Raw genomic sequence first — 17,043 nt, forward strand, 5'->3', positions numbered from 1 at the left:
AGGAAAGATGTGATTGCACTAGAGGGTGCAGAGGAGATTTGCGAGGATGTTGCCTGGACTTGAGAATTTAGCTACGAGGAAAGATTGGATCGGCTGGGGTGGTTTTCTTTGGAACAGGAGGCTGAGGGGAGACCTAATTGAGGTGTATTAAATTATGACAGCCTCGATAGAGTGGATAGGAAGGACCAATTTCCCTTAGCAGAGGGGTCAATAACTCGGGGACACAGATTTAAACTAGGTGGTAGGAGGTTTAGAGTGGATTTGAGGGGAAAATTTCTTCACCCAGATGGTGGTGGGGGTCTGGAAGTCACTGACTGAAAGGGTGGCAGAGGCAGAAACTTGGATAGTATTTAAAAAGTACTTGGATATACACTTGAAGTGCGATAACCGACAAGACTATGGACCAAGAGCTGAAAAGTGGGATTAGACTGGATAGTTCACCACCAACTGGCATCCTTCTGTGCTGTAAATTTCTATGATTCTATGACTGTGCAACAAATGAGCATGTAAACCAATGTTCTCCCCTCTGAAGGCATAGACCCTTGCTGGAGCATACTTCCAAGGGTGTCAGGGCCATCAAATAACTTCCACAAGTGGCAAGTCTTGGTGCGAATCTGGACAGTACGTGCTGACTGGTGTGGCCAAACCTAATCCCATCATCAGACACCATTGCATAGCAATCAGAAGCAAGATGATTTCCCAATTTGTACCCTGGGCGTGCGCAGACCATTTGTAGTACCCGCCAACAGAGCACATATTTGGAATTTAACTTGTACCCTGCACAGTTGAGTGCAACAGTTGGTAGCTTTATCAACTGAGACATCGGGGAGTTTATTTATATGTTTATTAAGGACTACAGCTTCCATTTTTGCTTTCCTTTACTCCAAGGGAATTTAAACAATTTTTTTTTACTTCAACTTCACTGGTAGATTTTAAAAATGTTCTCTCAATTGTACCATTCTATGTTCCAGCGTGTGATTATTTAGAATCAGGCACTCATCCTAGTTTTTGATAAATCTCCAATTCCTTTTATTCGCCCCAGCACAGCTCTATGCACATAGTTTCATTCTACTGGTTGGGTCCGATTCCAAACTTGCATCACAGCTACTATGACATCATAGTACCCCCGCGTACGTCCCCTTAGCTCACCCGCCCCGACCTCCCTGCCAAGTCAGAGTGAAAAAGAAAATAGGAGACATAGAACGCACAGATAAAGTCTTTAAAACATATTCATTTGTGTTTTAGGTAGGAAGCCATTCAGTCAAGCCAGCCTAATACTATTTTGTTAGCTGTGACAGCTCTATATATTTAATGCCAATTTCACTGCCGTTCTCCACATTACTTACTTTACAAATAAGCATCTAACTAATTTTTCAACACCTCAATTGATTCTGCATTTATGGCCTCCTGGGGCACAGCCGTTTTCCAATCATTCAGCCCATCTTCGGCTATTTGGTAGAGCTATCCAATTAGTCCCCTGCTTTTTCTCCACAGCGCAGCAAATTTTTTCCCTTCAAGTATTGATTCAATTCCCTTTTGAAAGTTACTATTTAATCTGCTTCCACCCCTCTTTCAGGCAGTGCATTCCAGATCACAACTCAGTGTGTGAAAAAAGGTTTCATGTTTGTTCTTTTTGCCAATCACCATAAATCTGTCCCCTCCGTTTACCACTGGAACAGTTTCTCACTATTTATAAGATGATGATTTATGTGGCTTAGTTTGATTTCTAAAATTACATTCCCTTGTACAGGATACGATGATGGAACAATTTGCATTTATATAGTAACTTTAACACAGAAAAATGCCCAAGGCATTTCACAGAGATGCAAGGGGAAACATTAGAGCACTTGTAACAACTACAGGAGTACCTGTAATTGTTTTTAGATACTATACCTCTGTAGTGACTCACTTCCAAATGGTTTCCGTGCCAGTGATCTAGCTTAGTGTACTGGGTCCCCTAAATTCTGTTCTTTCAGTAATAAAGCTATTCCTGAAGCTTAACTAATTTTATTAGTGTAATGTCCATAGTTAGTTCAATACTAATGCTCCTGGCTTAAAATTAAAACAATTAGCTTAAGACGACCAATTTCCTTTAACATGTCCGTAATCTAAAGTCTTCTCCAACTTATGCAGTACATTGCTATGTAATGCTGCTCTAGTTTTCCGATAGTCTTATGAACCATAATATAAATGAGGGTGGCCTACACATATAGCTTGCACTTACTAGGATAGCAACAGTAGGCAAGTCAGGGCAACAGTTTTCTTTCAAACATTAACAATCTTTGTTTTGTAAATCCTCTCATTAGCACTTATCAATATTGAATTTATGTCCCCCTATAGATTGTGAAGGACCACAACATATGCAACTTGACCTACTGACTTCCAGCCGATGTATCGCTTTCTCATTTTTACTGTGTTCTTGCATTGTTTAAGCTAATGTAGTTAGTGGCAAAAACAAGTTTAGAACGGATACATCCGCTAATGCGAATTAGCCTATTTGCAGAAGGAATAAAACTTCACAAAAGTGAAGTGAATACATTATACATTGCAATATAATTACACATACAGCCAACTATAAACTCAGAATAAAAATTAATGTTTCACATTAAGTGCCTGTATTTAAATAAACGTTTTAATGTAGCATTCATCATTTCTTGCCTGCCTTGTCCTGTTAATACACAACTGTACAGTGAATGAATTTTACAGCACTCTTTATAGATTGCGCACCTTTCAATTAACAGGCTACACTCTTTCATGGGTTTGATTCCTTTGTCCTAAATTTAAGTAGCATTTAACAAGACGTAGTTTTTCAAAAGGCAGCGTGTCACTGAGTGTCACATTCAGAAAAACAGAGACTCAAACAACCTTCTCTTATGTAGATTGTGATCCAATATACATTATTCAAATGGCATAAAAACAAAACCAAAGGATGAAAAATATCATCCCAGCTCCCAATTGCTCTTTTTCCACTCTGATTCCACGTGTATAGCTTTTATTATCTTTCTCTCTAACTGAGGGCTGAGTATACTATACTCTCCTGTTCAGATTCAAGAAAAGGCAAATGTTACTTTGGTTGCATCCATCATGTAACCATGTCAATATGTTTTCTTCGCTATTTCATTGAAGAACTTGACTCCAATGTCAGCTTTAAGCTGAGTGGCAATTGCTTCAAAGTTGCTGTCACCTCCAATGTGGACAGTGGGAGCCAGGAGCACAATGGCAATTGGGAGCTAAATAGCAATCATTTTAAAAATTTTAGTGTAAAATAGAGCAAGTTGGAGTCAAATTGAAGTGCATGTAAAATTAGGTGCAGAAAAAAAGCAAAGAAGACAGACTTTGGGATTTGAAAAAGATTATTTTCATAGATTTTGTTCAAAGCTGTGATTTCAGTAGTTTTGCATAAATAGTAAAGCAACATTTTGGATGTTTAAGCAACATTATAACGACAGTACGCAATTTTAAAATCATACAGCCCAATGAGAATGGAAATATTTATGTGCCTGGCGTTTACAAACCGTAAAGATTTATAGAACAGAAGGAAGGCCATTTATTCCATGGTATCTGTACGAGCTCTTTGCTAATCCTTTTGCCCCTTTGTCCTGTGTCGTGCTCAGTTTCAATATTTATCTATTTTTCTCTTAAAGATGCAATGGTCTCTGTCTCAACTGTGGGAAAATACAGCTTGCTTTTAAATGGATGAAACTTCAACTTTTTAAAAATTATTCATTCTTAAAATAAGGGCATCGCTGCCAAGTATTGTTCATTACCAGTCACTAATCTTCTGTGCAATAGTTCGATACAATGGAGTGGCTTGCTAGGCCAATTCAGAAGGCAGTTAAGAGCCAAACACTTTGGTGTGGGACTGGAGTCATATCAAAGTCAGATCAGGTAGGTTTCCTTCTCTAAAAAGGACATCAGTGAACCAGTTGGATTTTTACGACAACCTGACAGCTTCATGGTCACTTTCAGATCCCAATTTTTTTTAATTTACAAATGTAAACATGGGGTTCCCTAGATTGATTGTCCAGTAACATAACCACGGTGCTACCGGACACACTGAGCAACCAGGGGAGTTAACTCTTTGAATATTATCTTTTCTGTAAAACTCTGCCACTTTAGTAAAGTTTAATCACTGGCCCAGCAGGATTAAATAAGTCCCATGTCGCATCTGGAGCATTCTGGAACCATATCAGGCTTCTCAGTGGGGGTAATACTCCTGTTAATAGAGTTTTGCAACATCCTTCCAAACTGACTTTCCCCAAAGCATCCATTATACTGAGAGAGAATTGACAGTGTGCGTTAGCAGGCTCTTCGACCACAGAGAGAAACACTACCAGACTGCATCAGTGCCGTTTCCTGTTCTGAACTTGAAAATTTCATTCACTTCACACCCTTCCCTCACCTTCACATGGTCCATTTTCAACTCTTCCCTTTCTCAACTTCTTCTCCATCTCCGGGAATAGGTTTTTGACCAGCATCCGCGATAAGCCCACTGACACAGATACCGAGACTACACTTCCTCCCACCCCGCATCCTGTAAGAGCTCCTTTCCATTCTCCCAGTTTCTCCGTCTGTCACATCTGCTCTGACGCCGCCACCTTTCACAGTAGTGCCTCGGACATGTCTTCCTTTTTCCTCAGGCCGTGGTTAACATGGCCCTCGACCGTGTCCATTCTATTTCTTGCACCTCAGCCCTCACCCTGTCCCTCCCTCTCAGATTCATGACAGGGTTCACTTGTCCTCACCTTTCACCTCACCAGTGTCCACGTTCAACAGATCATGCTCCGCCATCTCCAGCATGATCCCATCACCAATCACAACTTCCCCATCTCTCTCAGCATTCCGAAGGGACCGCGCCCTCCGCAACATGCTGGTCCATTCCGCAGTCACCCCGAGCACACCCTCCCCTTCCCACGGCACCTTTCCATGTAAGAGCAGGAGATGCAACACATGCCCTTTTTACCTCCTATCTTTCCACTATCTAGAGCCCAAAATACTCCTTCCAGCTGAAACAGCTTCTTCCAATTTAGTATACTTTATTTGCTGCTCACGATGTGGTCTTCTCTACACTGGGGCGACCAAGTGTAGATTGGGCGACTGCTTTGCAGAGCACCTCCGTTCAGTCCGCAAATGTGACCGAGCTTCCGGTCGCCCGTCACTTTAATTCTCTGCTCCATTTCCACTCTGACCTCTCCGTCCTCGGTCCCCTACACTGTTCCTCAAAGCTCAATGCAATCTTGAGGAATAGCACCTCATCTTTCATTTAGACACTTTACAGCCTTCTGGACTCAACATCGAGTTCAAATATTTCAGACCGCTGCCAATCTTTGGCTCCCCCCCGCCCCGTTTCTCTTTTTTTCTCCTTGTCTCCAATGGCAACCGGTCATGATCCCGCCATTCACATCCTATATTGACGAATGTTTTTCTAACTCCGAGCATTACCATTTCAATTTGGCCCATCATCCCTTTTATCTCTCTCTCTCTCTCTCCTGCCTTCCACCTCATCACAGACCTTCCCTTTTGTTCTTTCTTCCCCTTCGAGTGCTGAAGAATGTCTTCTTTCCGAACACCCCAGTTCTGATGAAGGGTCATCAACCCGAAATCTTAACTCTGCTTTCTCTCCACAGATGCTACCTGACCAGCTGAAATTTTCAGCATTTTCATTCCAGATTCCAGCATCCGCAGTATTTTGCTTTTGCACGACCAAACTGTTCTGTTCTCACATGACATCCACAAATAATCAACAGCAACGGAACGGTGGCCCAGAGATCTTGGCTGAATGTAGTAAACTCTGCATAGCTTAAGTTTCTTAATGGATTAACTCAGCCATCAGGGGAGCACATATGCAAGTCACCTCAAATCGCTCCCACTTTGCGCAATGATAGACCTCTAAGTTACAGCACTTCAGAAATGGTACTACACTGAACAAAATGCTCTGCAGCCATAACTGAAGTTTGGAATGACAAACTATAACTATATTTCTGGGAGGCTTTCATAGTTCAAGTGAACAAACACCATTACAGTTCACTGAAATGCAACAACAATGGAGCAGCATACAGTTATCTAAACTGTTTAAATAATAATCTGTCTAATTACTTACTGGGTTGTAACACTTGAGTCTATAATTCTCTCATCTACCCAAGAGGCAGCACAATCAATTTTCTGCATGACTCTTAAGATTTGAATTTAAAATAGTTATGTACAGACCACTTAAGTACCTCATTTGAACAATTTATGCATGCCTGCAAACTCTTCCGACTACAACTGCGTTCACAAAACAGTCAGTTTTCCATCTGTCACTCCCAGGGTTCAGTGCTGTTCCCGCCCATTCTTGGCCGAATATACTGTCGTGAAGCCAGATGCACTTTAAACAAGCTGCATTTGTAAGAACGCCATTAATGCAGAAAAATATCCCAAAGTGCTTTTCTCTAATCTCCTCCAATCCCACAACACGCTCCCCCCCCCGCCCCCGGCCCTCCTCGAGATGTCTGCGCTCCTCCAATTCTGTCCTCTTCAGCATCCCTGATTATAATCACTCAACCATTGATGGCTATGCCTTTTGTTGCCGAGGCCCCAAGCTCTGGAATTACCTCCCTAAATTTCTCCGCCTCTTTTTCCTCCTTCAAGACGTTCCTTAAAATCTCCATCTTTGACCAAGCTTTTGGTCACCTGCCCTAATTTCTCCTTACCAACTCGGTGTCAAATTTTTTTATCTCAATACTCCCTTGAAGTGCCTTAGGACTTTTCACTACATTAAAGGTGCTATATAAATATAAGTTATTGTTGTTGCTTCACAAGAGGTGCAATTAATAAAATAACAAATGATCAAAAGAAAGCAATTCGAGGAGAGCTGACCACAAGCTTAGTCAAAGAGGTGGGTTTCAAGGAGAGTCAAAGGAGACGGAGGAGGTGGTCAAGAGGATTTGGGAGAAAATTAGAGTATGGGCTCTAGGCAGCTGAAGGCACAGCCACCAATGGTGTGGTGAAAAGAAAGGAGGGGAGATGCACAAGAGACGAGAGAAAGGAATGGAGATTTTGGGGCTGGAGGCTACATTGATAGGGAGGAACAATGTTGAGACTGAAACACAAGGATGAGAATTTTAAATTAAATGAGCTGGGGGACCAGGAGCCAATGTTGGTCAGTGAGCATAGGGATGATGGCTGAATAGGTCTTGGTGCAAGTTAGGATTCAGGCAGCAGAGATTTGGATCAGCATCAGCTTCTGGAGGTTGGAGAATGAGAGGCCTGTCAGGAGAGCATTGAAATACTCGATTCTGGAGGTGACAAAGGCATGGATAAGGTTTTTAGTAGCAGATAGGCTGATATCAGCGGTCGTTGCGATGAAGATGTCGGGTTGCAATCTGAGTTTAGTGTTGAACAGGGTGCTGAGGTTTCAAACATTTTGTTTCTGACAGTTGCCAGGGAGGGAAATGGAATCAGTGGCAAGGTTATGGAGTTTGTGGAAGGAGCCGCAGACTATGGCTTCAGTCGTTCAACGTTTAGGTCATAAGAACATGAGAAATCAGAGCAAGAGTAGACCATTTAGCCCCTCGAGCCTGCTCTGCCATTCCATCAGATCATGGCTGACCTAATCTTGGCTTCAACGCCACTTTCCTGCCTGTTTCCCATAACCCTGGACTCCCCTCTCGATCAAGAATCTGCCTGTCTTAGCCTTGAATATATTCAATGACCCAACTACCACAGCTCTCTGGGGTGAAGAATGCCAAAGATTCATGACCCTCAGAAGAAATTCCTCCTCATCTCCGACTTAAATGGGTGACCCCTTATTCTGAAACTATATGCGCTAGTTCCCGATTCCCCCATGAGGGGAAACAGCCTCTCTGCAGCGACTCTGTCAAGCCCCCTCAGAATCTTGTATGTTGCAGTAAGATCACCTCTCATTCTTCTAAACTCCAATGAGTACAGACCCAACCTGCTCAACCTTACCTAATAAGACAACCCCCTTCATTCCAGGAATCAACCTAGTGAACCTTCTCTAAACTGCCTCCAATGCAAGAATATCGCTCCTTAAATAAGGAGACCAAAACTGTACGCAGTACTCCAGGTGTGATCTCACCAAGGCCCTGTACAGTTATAGCAACGCTTTCCTACATTTATACTCCATTTCCCTTGCAATGAAGCCCAACATTCCATTTGCCTTCATAATTACTTGCTGTACCTGCATGCTAACTGTGTGTTTCATGTACGAGAATACCCAGATCCCTCTGCACCACATCATTCTGTCAACTATCTCCAGTTAAATATTTTCCTTTTCTATTCTTCCCACCAAAGTGGATAACCTCACATTGTCCCACATTGTACTCCATTTGCCAAATTTTTGCCCAATCATTTAACCGAGATGCATTGGTGGTCATTTTCCAAAATTCCATGGACTCTGGATCAGTTCCTATGGACCCCACTTTTTAAAAAAAGGGGGGAAGAGAGAAAACAGGGAATTAAAGACCAGTTAGCCTGACATCAGTGGTGGGGAAAATGCTGGAATCAATTATTAAAGATGTAATAGCAGCGCATTTGGAAAGCAGTGACAGACACGAGACTACCAAAGCAGGTGCTCTACTCAGAGCTCCTTCATGTCAAACGAGCCAAAGGTGGGCAGATGAAACATTACAAGGACACATTACAAGGCCTCCCTGATAAAGTGCATCATCCCCACCGACACCTGGGAGTCCCTGGCAAGGAACCGCCCTGAGTGGAGGAGGTGCATCCGGGAGAGCGTTGAGCGTCTCGAGTCTCATTGCCGAGTGTATGCAGAAAACAAGCGCAAGCAGTGGAAGGAACGCATGGCAAATCTGTCCCACCCTCCCTTACCCTCAACGACTGTCTGTCCCACCTGTGGCAGGGACTGTGGCTCTCAGTATTAGACTGTTCAGCCACCAAAGAACTCATTCTAAGAATGGAAGCAAGTCTTCCTCGATCCCGAGGGACTGCCTATGATGAGGCCCCAGCACCGATCCCTGTGCCACCCAACTTGTTACAATTTGCCGACATGAAAAGGACCCATTTATCCCAACTCTGTTTTCTGTTAGTTAACCAATCCTCTACCCATCCAACAGCATGAGGGATTACCTTGTAACCTTTTAGAAATAGAAATAGGAGCAGGAGTAGGCCATTTGGCCCCTCGAGTCTGCTCCACCATTCAGCAACATCTGATCATGGGCTCAGCTCCACTTCCCTGCCCGCTCCCCGTAACTCTTTACTCCCTTAGTGTTCAAAAATTTGTCTATCTCCGCCTTAAATATATTCAATGACCCAGCCTCCACAGCTCTCTGGGGCAGAGAATTTCATAGATTTACAATCCTCAGAAGAAATTCCTCCTTATTTCAGTTTGAAATGGGCGGCCCCTTACTCGAGACTATGCCCTCTAGTTCTAGTTTCTCCCTTGAGTGGAAATATCTTCCCTGCATCCACCTTTTTGAGCCCCCTCATTATCTTATATGTTTCAATAAGATCACCTCTCATTCCTCTGAACTCCAATTTGTATAGGCCCAACCTATGTTCATATGTCCACCCCCTCATCTCCAGAATCAACCTCAAGAACCTGCTCTGAACAGTCTCCAATGCAAGTATATCCTTCTTTAAATATGAAATAACAAAACTGTATACAGTACTCCAGGTGTGGCCTCACCAATACCCTGTACAGTTGTAGCAGAACTTCTCTGCTTTTATACTCCTATCTCCCTTGGAATAAAGGCCAATATTCCATTTGCCTTCCTGATGATTGCTGTACCTGCATACTAACGTTTTGTGTTTCATGCACAAGGACCCCCAGGTCCCTCTGTATTGCAGCACATTGCAATTTTTCTCCATTTAAATTATAATTTGCTTTTCTATTTTTTCTGCCAAAGTGGATAACTTCACATTTTCCCACATTATACTCCATCTGCCAAATTTGTGCCCACTCACTTAGCCTGTCTATATCCCTTTACAGATTTTTTGTGTCCTCCTCACAATTTGCTTTACCACCCATCTGTTATCAGCAGCAAACTTGGCTACATTACACTTGGTCCATTCATCCAAGTCATGAATATAGATTGTAAATAATTGAGGCACCCAGCACCCATCCCTGTGGCACCCCACTCGTTACTGTTTGCCAACCGGAAAATGACCCATTTATCCCAACACTCTGTTTTCTGTTAGTTAGCCAATCCTCTCTCCATGCTAATATATTATCCCCGAAACCTGAACATTTATCTTGTGAGTAACCTTTTATATGTCACCTTATCACATGCCTTCTGGAAATCCAAATACACCACATCCACTGGTTTCCCCCCTTATCCACCCTGCTCGTTACATCCTCAAAGAACTCAAGGAAATTTGTCAAACATGATTTCCCTTTGATAAAACCATGCTTGATTATATTACGATTTTCTGAATGTACTGCTACTAAATAATGGATTCCAACATTTTCCCAATGACAGATGTTAGGCTAACTGGCCCATAGTTTCCTGCTTTGTCTCTCTCCTTTTTTTAAATAAGGGCGTAACATGAGTTTTTTGCAATCCACTTGGATCGTTCCAGAATTGCGAATTTTGGATGATTACAACCAATGCATTCACTATCTCGGCAGCCACTTTTTTTAATGTCCAAGGATGCAGGTCATCAGGTCCAGGGGACTTGTCAGCCTTTACTCCCATTAGTTTGCCAGCACTTTTTGTAGTATATGGAGAAAGAGTCAGACTGAACACTGTGAGCTCAAAGTAAAGTGCGACCGTAGTTTTTTATTGCAGGTCTCCAAGAGTGCCTCTCCAACCTGTGAAGCCTCCTTAAATACCTGTGCTCCCAAGGGATTATGGGATCCCTTGGGACTCCAGGGGATGAACCCCTCTGGTGGCTGTACAGAGTAAATACAAGTTTACATACATAACACTTTTTCTCTAGTGATAATGATTGTTTTAATTCCCTCCCTCTTGCCCCCTGATTTTCTACTATTATTTGGATGCTTTTAGTGTCTTCTGCTGTGAAGACAATTACAAAATATTTGTTCAAAGTCTCTGCCATTTCCTTGTTTCCGATTAATTCCCCAGTCTCAACCTCTAAGGGACCAGCATTTACTTCAGCTAACCCTTACAAAATATTTGTAGCTCTTCCCGTCTATTTTTATATTTCGTGCTGGTTTACTATCAATCTATTTTCTCGCTGTATTATTTTTTTTAAAAGTCATCCTTTGCTGGTTTCTAAAATGTTCCCAATCTTCTAGTCTACCACTGATCTTTGCAACATTTTATGCCTGTTCTTTCAATTTGATACCATCCTTAACTTCCTTCGTTAGCCTTCTCAGAGTCTTTCTCAACGGAATATATTTTTGTTGAGAATTATGAAATATCTCCGTAAAATGTCTGCCACTGCTTATCTACCATCTGACCATTTAATCTATTTTCCTAGTCCACTTTAGCCAACTCTGTCTTCATACCTTGGTAATTGCCTTTATTTAGGTTTAAGACACTAGTTTCAGACCCAAGTTTCTCACCCTCAATCTGAATGTGAAATTCTATCACGTTATGATCACTCTTCCAGAGAGGATCCTTTACTACGAGACTAATTAATCCTGTCTCATTACACATTACCAGATCTAAAATAGCCTGTTCCCTGGTTGGTTCCACAATGTATTGTTCCAAGAAGCTGTCCCGAACACAGTCTATAAACTTGTCCTCAAGACTAGCTTTGCCAATTTGATTTGTACAATCGAAAAGAAGATTAAAATCGCCCACGATTATTGCAGTACCTCTCTTACAAGCCCCCATTATTCCTTGATTTATACTCTGTCCTACAGTGTAGCTACTGTCAGGAGGCCAATAGACTACTCCCACCAATTATGTCTTTCTCTTGCTATTTCTTATCTCCACCCAAACGGATTCTACATTTTGATCTCCCGAGCCAATATCATTTCTCACCACAGTACTGATCTCATCCTTTATTAACAGAGCTACCCCACCTCCTTTTCCTTTTTGCCTATCCTTACAAAATGCCAAGTACCCCTGAATATTCAGTTCCCAGCCTTGGTCACCTTGCAAACCATGTCTTTGTAATGGTTATCAGATAATACACATTTATTTCTATTTGTGCTATCAATTCATCTATCTTGCTATGAATGCTGCATGCATTCAGATAAAGAGCCTTTAATTTTGTATTTTTACCATTACCAGTCTTCCAAGACTGGATGTTGGACAAGCAGTGTGACACAGAGGCAGTGGAAAGGTTGTGCTTTTGGGAGTCTTGAATTCTCTACCCCAAAGGGTTGTGGATGCTGAATCAGTGAGTATGCAGGAAAGTGGAGTTGAGGTCGAAGATCAGCCATGATCTGAGAATGGCAGAGCAAGCTCGAGGGGTCGTATGGCCTCCACCTGCTCCTTATTCATATTCTTTTGGGAGGTTAAGCATAGTGGGTAAGTGGAAGGGGTCAAGCCAGAGGCAGCTTGACCCAGTGGGCTTAAACTTACGGACAAAAAAATTGTATGAGCTCCTTGTACTTGTTGTGGAAGATGATGGCTGGTGGGGGGGGGGGGGGGGGGGGGCGGGAGAGGAGAGAGAGAGAGAAAGAGGGGAAGTTTCAGGCGACGGTTGGTAGTTGAGAAAAGCAGCTGAGTGTTATCTTAGTTCTCCAGTGTAAGATATAACCTAGAATGTCTCAGTATCCCAGCATGCTTTTCCAGCAGGCCAATAAGTCCTTGAATAGATCTCCCACAATAGACAGATGAACAGGCTGCAACTGAAGGGGAAGTCTTGGATTAGATCCAGCAAGTCATCTAACAAACACAATAGGTAGACTAAAAAGAATATGAAGACAAGATATAAAAATCAGAAGAAGTCAATCCACAAGGCGAGGCAGGGTCCTAACACCAGCGCTCCTCCCAACAGAACCGGGCAATATCCTGACTGTTGTATTAATCGCTTTAAAACTTGAAATACAAGGCGATTCTTGAATGCAAGGATTGTGCTTTACTAGTGAGTCAGCTTGTTAACTCTATGACTGTTGTGTTCTTTTAAATTTATTAATAAAATATACACACTACACACCATATTGGTCTCATTCAAAATGATTAGCAGAGGAGAGGGAGGCTTGATGTGGGAATGGATGGCTAAACCAGCTATGTGCCAAAGACCCTGATGCTTTGTGCCCCCTGGACTTGGAGAAAATATGGGGGATACACTGGAGGAAACGACTAAGATGTGAGAGAGTCAAAGTTTTGCTGGGGACAAGGTCATCAAAGATGATGAGGGAGTGGCCGAGCCAATCAACAGTTGTAAAAGTATTGTGGCAAATGGAGAGCAAAAGGCAAGGGAGTTCAGAGTTTGAAAGTGCACTTGTACGGTGACTGGTAACCCAAGTTATTTCGGTTCTTTTGTACAGGTTGCACTCTCCAACTTGGCAAAGTGTTAGATGTATTTTCCCCTTCCCCAAGATAACAACGGATGTCACTACAAAGTTTTCAGCAAATTAAACATCTAGAACATACATCATATTGGGTAGTCTTTTAAAATAAACAAACTAGACTACGAAACACAAGGCAAAAGATGAAAAGTTCATGTTTTGAAGAATTAAATGATATTAACAATCAAGTTGCTGCTAAAAAGGGGACTGCTTAGAAAAAAATCATTCAGGAAAAGAATTTGATTTGCACGAATATAACGAAGAGGCAGAGTAAAGATAACTCGAAAATTGTATAACTTTGAAACGGGGCTTGTATGCAGAGTGAAAAACACTTAAAAAGGACCACCGTTCGGCTTTAGATATCCTGCTGGCAAAGCTAAGCATTGTATCTCTACTTAATTGTAGCCAGAGAATCACGTGCAGTGACTTCTCTTCCCGCTCCATTACCTCTGAGGTCCCCCAAGCATCTATCCTTTGCCCCCTCCTATTTCTCAGCTACCTGCTGCCCCTTGGCGACATCATCCGGAAACACTGTCAGTTTCCACATCTATGCTGACGACACCAAGCTCTACCTCACCACCTGTTTTGTCAACCCCTCCATGGTCTCTAAATGGTCAGACTGCTTGTCCAACATCCAGTACTAATGAGCAGAAATTTTATCCAATTAAATATTGGGAAGATCGAAGCCATTGTTTTCTGTCCACACCATTCCCGAGCCACTGACTCCATCCCTCTCCCCAACATCTGTCTGAGGCTGAACCAGATTGCTCGCAACCTTGATATCATATCTGACCCTGAAATGAGATTCCGACCACATATCCGCGGCACAACTCAGAACACGACTATTTCCACCTCTAATATTGCTCGTCCCTGCCCTTGCCTTAGTTCATCTGCTGCAAAAACCCTCATCCATGCCTTTGTTACCTCGAGACTTCACTACTCCAACGCACTCCTGGCCAGCCTCCCACATTCTATCCGATGTAAACTTGTCACTCAAAACTCATCTGCCGGTGTCCTAACTTGCACCAAGTCCCATTCACCTATCACCCCTGTGCTCGCTGACTTGCATTGGCTCCTGGTTAAGCACCACCTCAATTTCAAACTTCTCATCCTTGTTTTCAAATCCCTCCATGACCTCGCCGCACCCACCCTCCCCCACCTCTCTAATCTCCTCTAACCCCAGAGATATCTGCGATCGTCCAATTCTTCCCTCTTGTGCACCAAGATTATAACTGCTCAACCATTCGTGACCGGAAATTTTATTACCTAGGCCCTTACCGCCCCCCACTTAACTCCCAACCACTCTTTCCTCCTTTATGACGCCCCTTAAAACCTCTCTGACCAAGCTTTTGATCATCTGCCCTAATTTCTCCATATGTGACAAGCGCCAATTTTGTTTTGTCTCAACACTCCTGCGAAGCACCCTGGGCTGTTCTACTACATTAAAGGCGTTATATAAATGCAAGTTGTGGTTGTTGCAGAAAACATTTTTAATACATACACGCACACACATATATCCTGCAATCATGTGCAAAAGTTAGTTTGAAATATAAACCAGTCACAAGACGAGTTAAAATTAGGTAAAATTTGAAAATGCTGGAAACACTCAGGTCAGTCAACATCTGCGAAGGTAACAGTTAGAGTTTCAGGTGTAGACACTTTGTGGGTCCACACCTTAAACTTCAACTCACCTGTTCTCTCCACTGATGCTACCTGCCTGCTGCGTGTTTCCAGCAACTTCTGTCCCAGATTTTCAGTATCGACAGTTTTTTTTGCTTCTTTTGTTGAAAAAAAGTTTATGGCTACACCACAGCTAATAATTTGAGCAAGGAACAGAATTGAGTGACAAACAGTGGGTTTAAACTAACAAGTTTCTCACTTTTGCCTTGAACCGAACTCAAACTGATAAATTCAAATATCTGCTATGAAAATGGAACTAGTTTGTGAACCTTGACTCCACTTCTCAGCATATGAAAGTGCAAAGCACAAGATGAACTACACTGAGACACACTCAAGACAAGCCTGTGCAATTGAAAAATGTTCCACTGGCAGCATAGGTCTCACTGGAGCTTGTAATTACCTCAGCCACACTACGTGACTCAATACCTCACCTGAATTTCACCTTACCACTTAACACTGGCACAATGTGCCAGAAGTCAAAGCTATTTCATTGCTCACTTCAGTGAGCATAAAATTACTAATTACTTAAATTAAAAACACAAAATAAGGAAAATACCGAACAGGAATTTTAATGACTTGATTTAAATGTAATATTGCAAAAGGTAATTCATGAACTGACCCAGGTGAATTGTTCACAGTGGCAAAAAGTTCAAACACCAGGACAGATCAATTAAAAAATTAGAAAACCAAGTTAGGAAGGGAAGAAGGGAAGTTACTCACACAAAACGAGTGTTAATTAGTGATGGTCATTGTAGTACACATAAATGTTGTCAAGAGACAATTAAGTAAGTTTCTGGAAAAAGAGATGATAGAGAAGATAATTTCTGCACAACTTGGCCCTAATGGCCTTGCCCTGTTCCTAAATATTCTTCTGATGAACTGCATAATCTTATTGCGAATTCTTGTGACCCACATAATATTCCAAATAAAGACCCTACCGCTTCTCTCTCTCGGTCCATAATGGTTTCCAATTCCTCAAAGTGGCGAAGCTTTATCTCCAGTTTCTTCATTTGGGTTTCCACCAGAAGAGCTACAAGTGACTTGATCTTCCTCTCCTCCACCGCTGCAAGGTGCTGAAACAAATGGGTAGGAGATTCAGTAACAAATTCCGTTGAAGAACAAATCCGAAGCAAAAATCCATTAAAAGCAAACACCCCCAGCATGGATTATATATTTAACATAAAAAGGAAAAACTGCAACTATAGGAAATCTTGAATCAAAAATGTTGAAATCACACCTGCAAAGTCATATTGACAGTGTCAGGTGAGATCCTGCGTCAGGAATACAGGCAGTAATATAATGAACTGCAATGGCAAGTCTTTTACTTTTTGATAGATTAGGTCATTTACAGCTTTACCATCCAGGTTTCAATTCAGTCAAATGTAGGGATTATATTAGAATACTAACTGGTAATGGTTATCACTTTTGCACCTCCAAAGAGCTTCCCTTACAGAGCATAATGAAGAGTGTATACATAATCAAGTGATAGATTGTGAATAATGTTCCATAATCTGGGGAACCAAACTTGGATCAACAGGTTCAGACCAACACAAAAGTAGTCTTGAGACTGTTGCATCGTCAGAGGCACCGTCCTTCAGATGAGGCCGTGTCTGCCTATTAGGTCAAAATTGAAGATTTCACAATGCTACAGTAATTTTTCTCCTAATGTTCCAGCTGACATTTCTTCCTCAACACCATCAATACCAGTCATTCATCCAACTGCTGTTTTCAGTGGCCTTGTTCAGTGTAAATTGGCTGGTCATGTTTGCCGACAGAAATCTTCACATTTCAAAGTAACTCAACATACGTGAAGTTATTTAGGATGTTCAAGAGATGTAATAAGTTGTAACAAATGCAAGGCTGTTGCTAAGCATTCCACAGTGCTGCTGATGCACTTTTTACTCCATGGCTTTCATGCAAGTACACGTTAACATTTTGACAAACCTGACCATCAAGGCATTTTTTGGGAGCAG

The 17,043-nt window shown here is 42.1% G+C and overlaps 1 protein-coding gene across 7 annotated transcripts in view; it reads right to left on the reverse strand.

The window, feature by feature from the left end:
* The window catches only part of LOC139276526 (SWI/SNF complex subunit SMARCC1-like), a 257,461-nt gene that overhangs the window by 42,251 nt on the left and 198,167 nt on the right, over positions 1–17,043 (reverse strand). For all 7 annotated transcript variants that reach the window (XM_070894634.1, XM_070894638.1, XM_070894637.1 and 4 more), the window contains one exon: positions 16,009–16,143. In XM_070894634.1, coding sequence (XP_070750735.1) covers positions 16,009–16,143 — 135 coding nt within the window. The remainder of the gene's footprint in view (positions 1–16,008; positions 16,144–17,043) is intronic.

The sequence above is a fragment of the Pristiophorus japonicus genome, chromosome 1, assembly GCF_044704955.1.
Source record: "Pristiophorus japonicus isolate sPriJap1 chromosome 1, sPriJap1.hap1, whole genome shotgun sequence".
Lineage (NCBI taxonomy): Eukaryota > Metazoa > Chordata > Chondrichthyes > Pristiophoridae > Pristiophorus > Pristiophorus japonicus.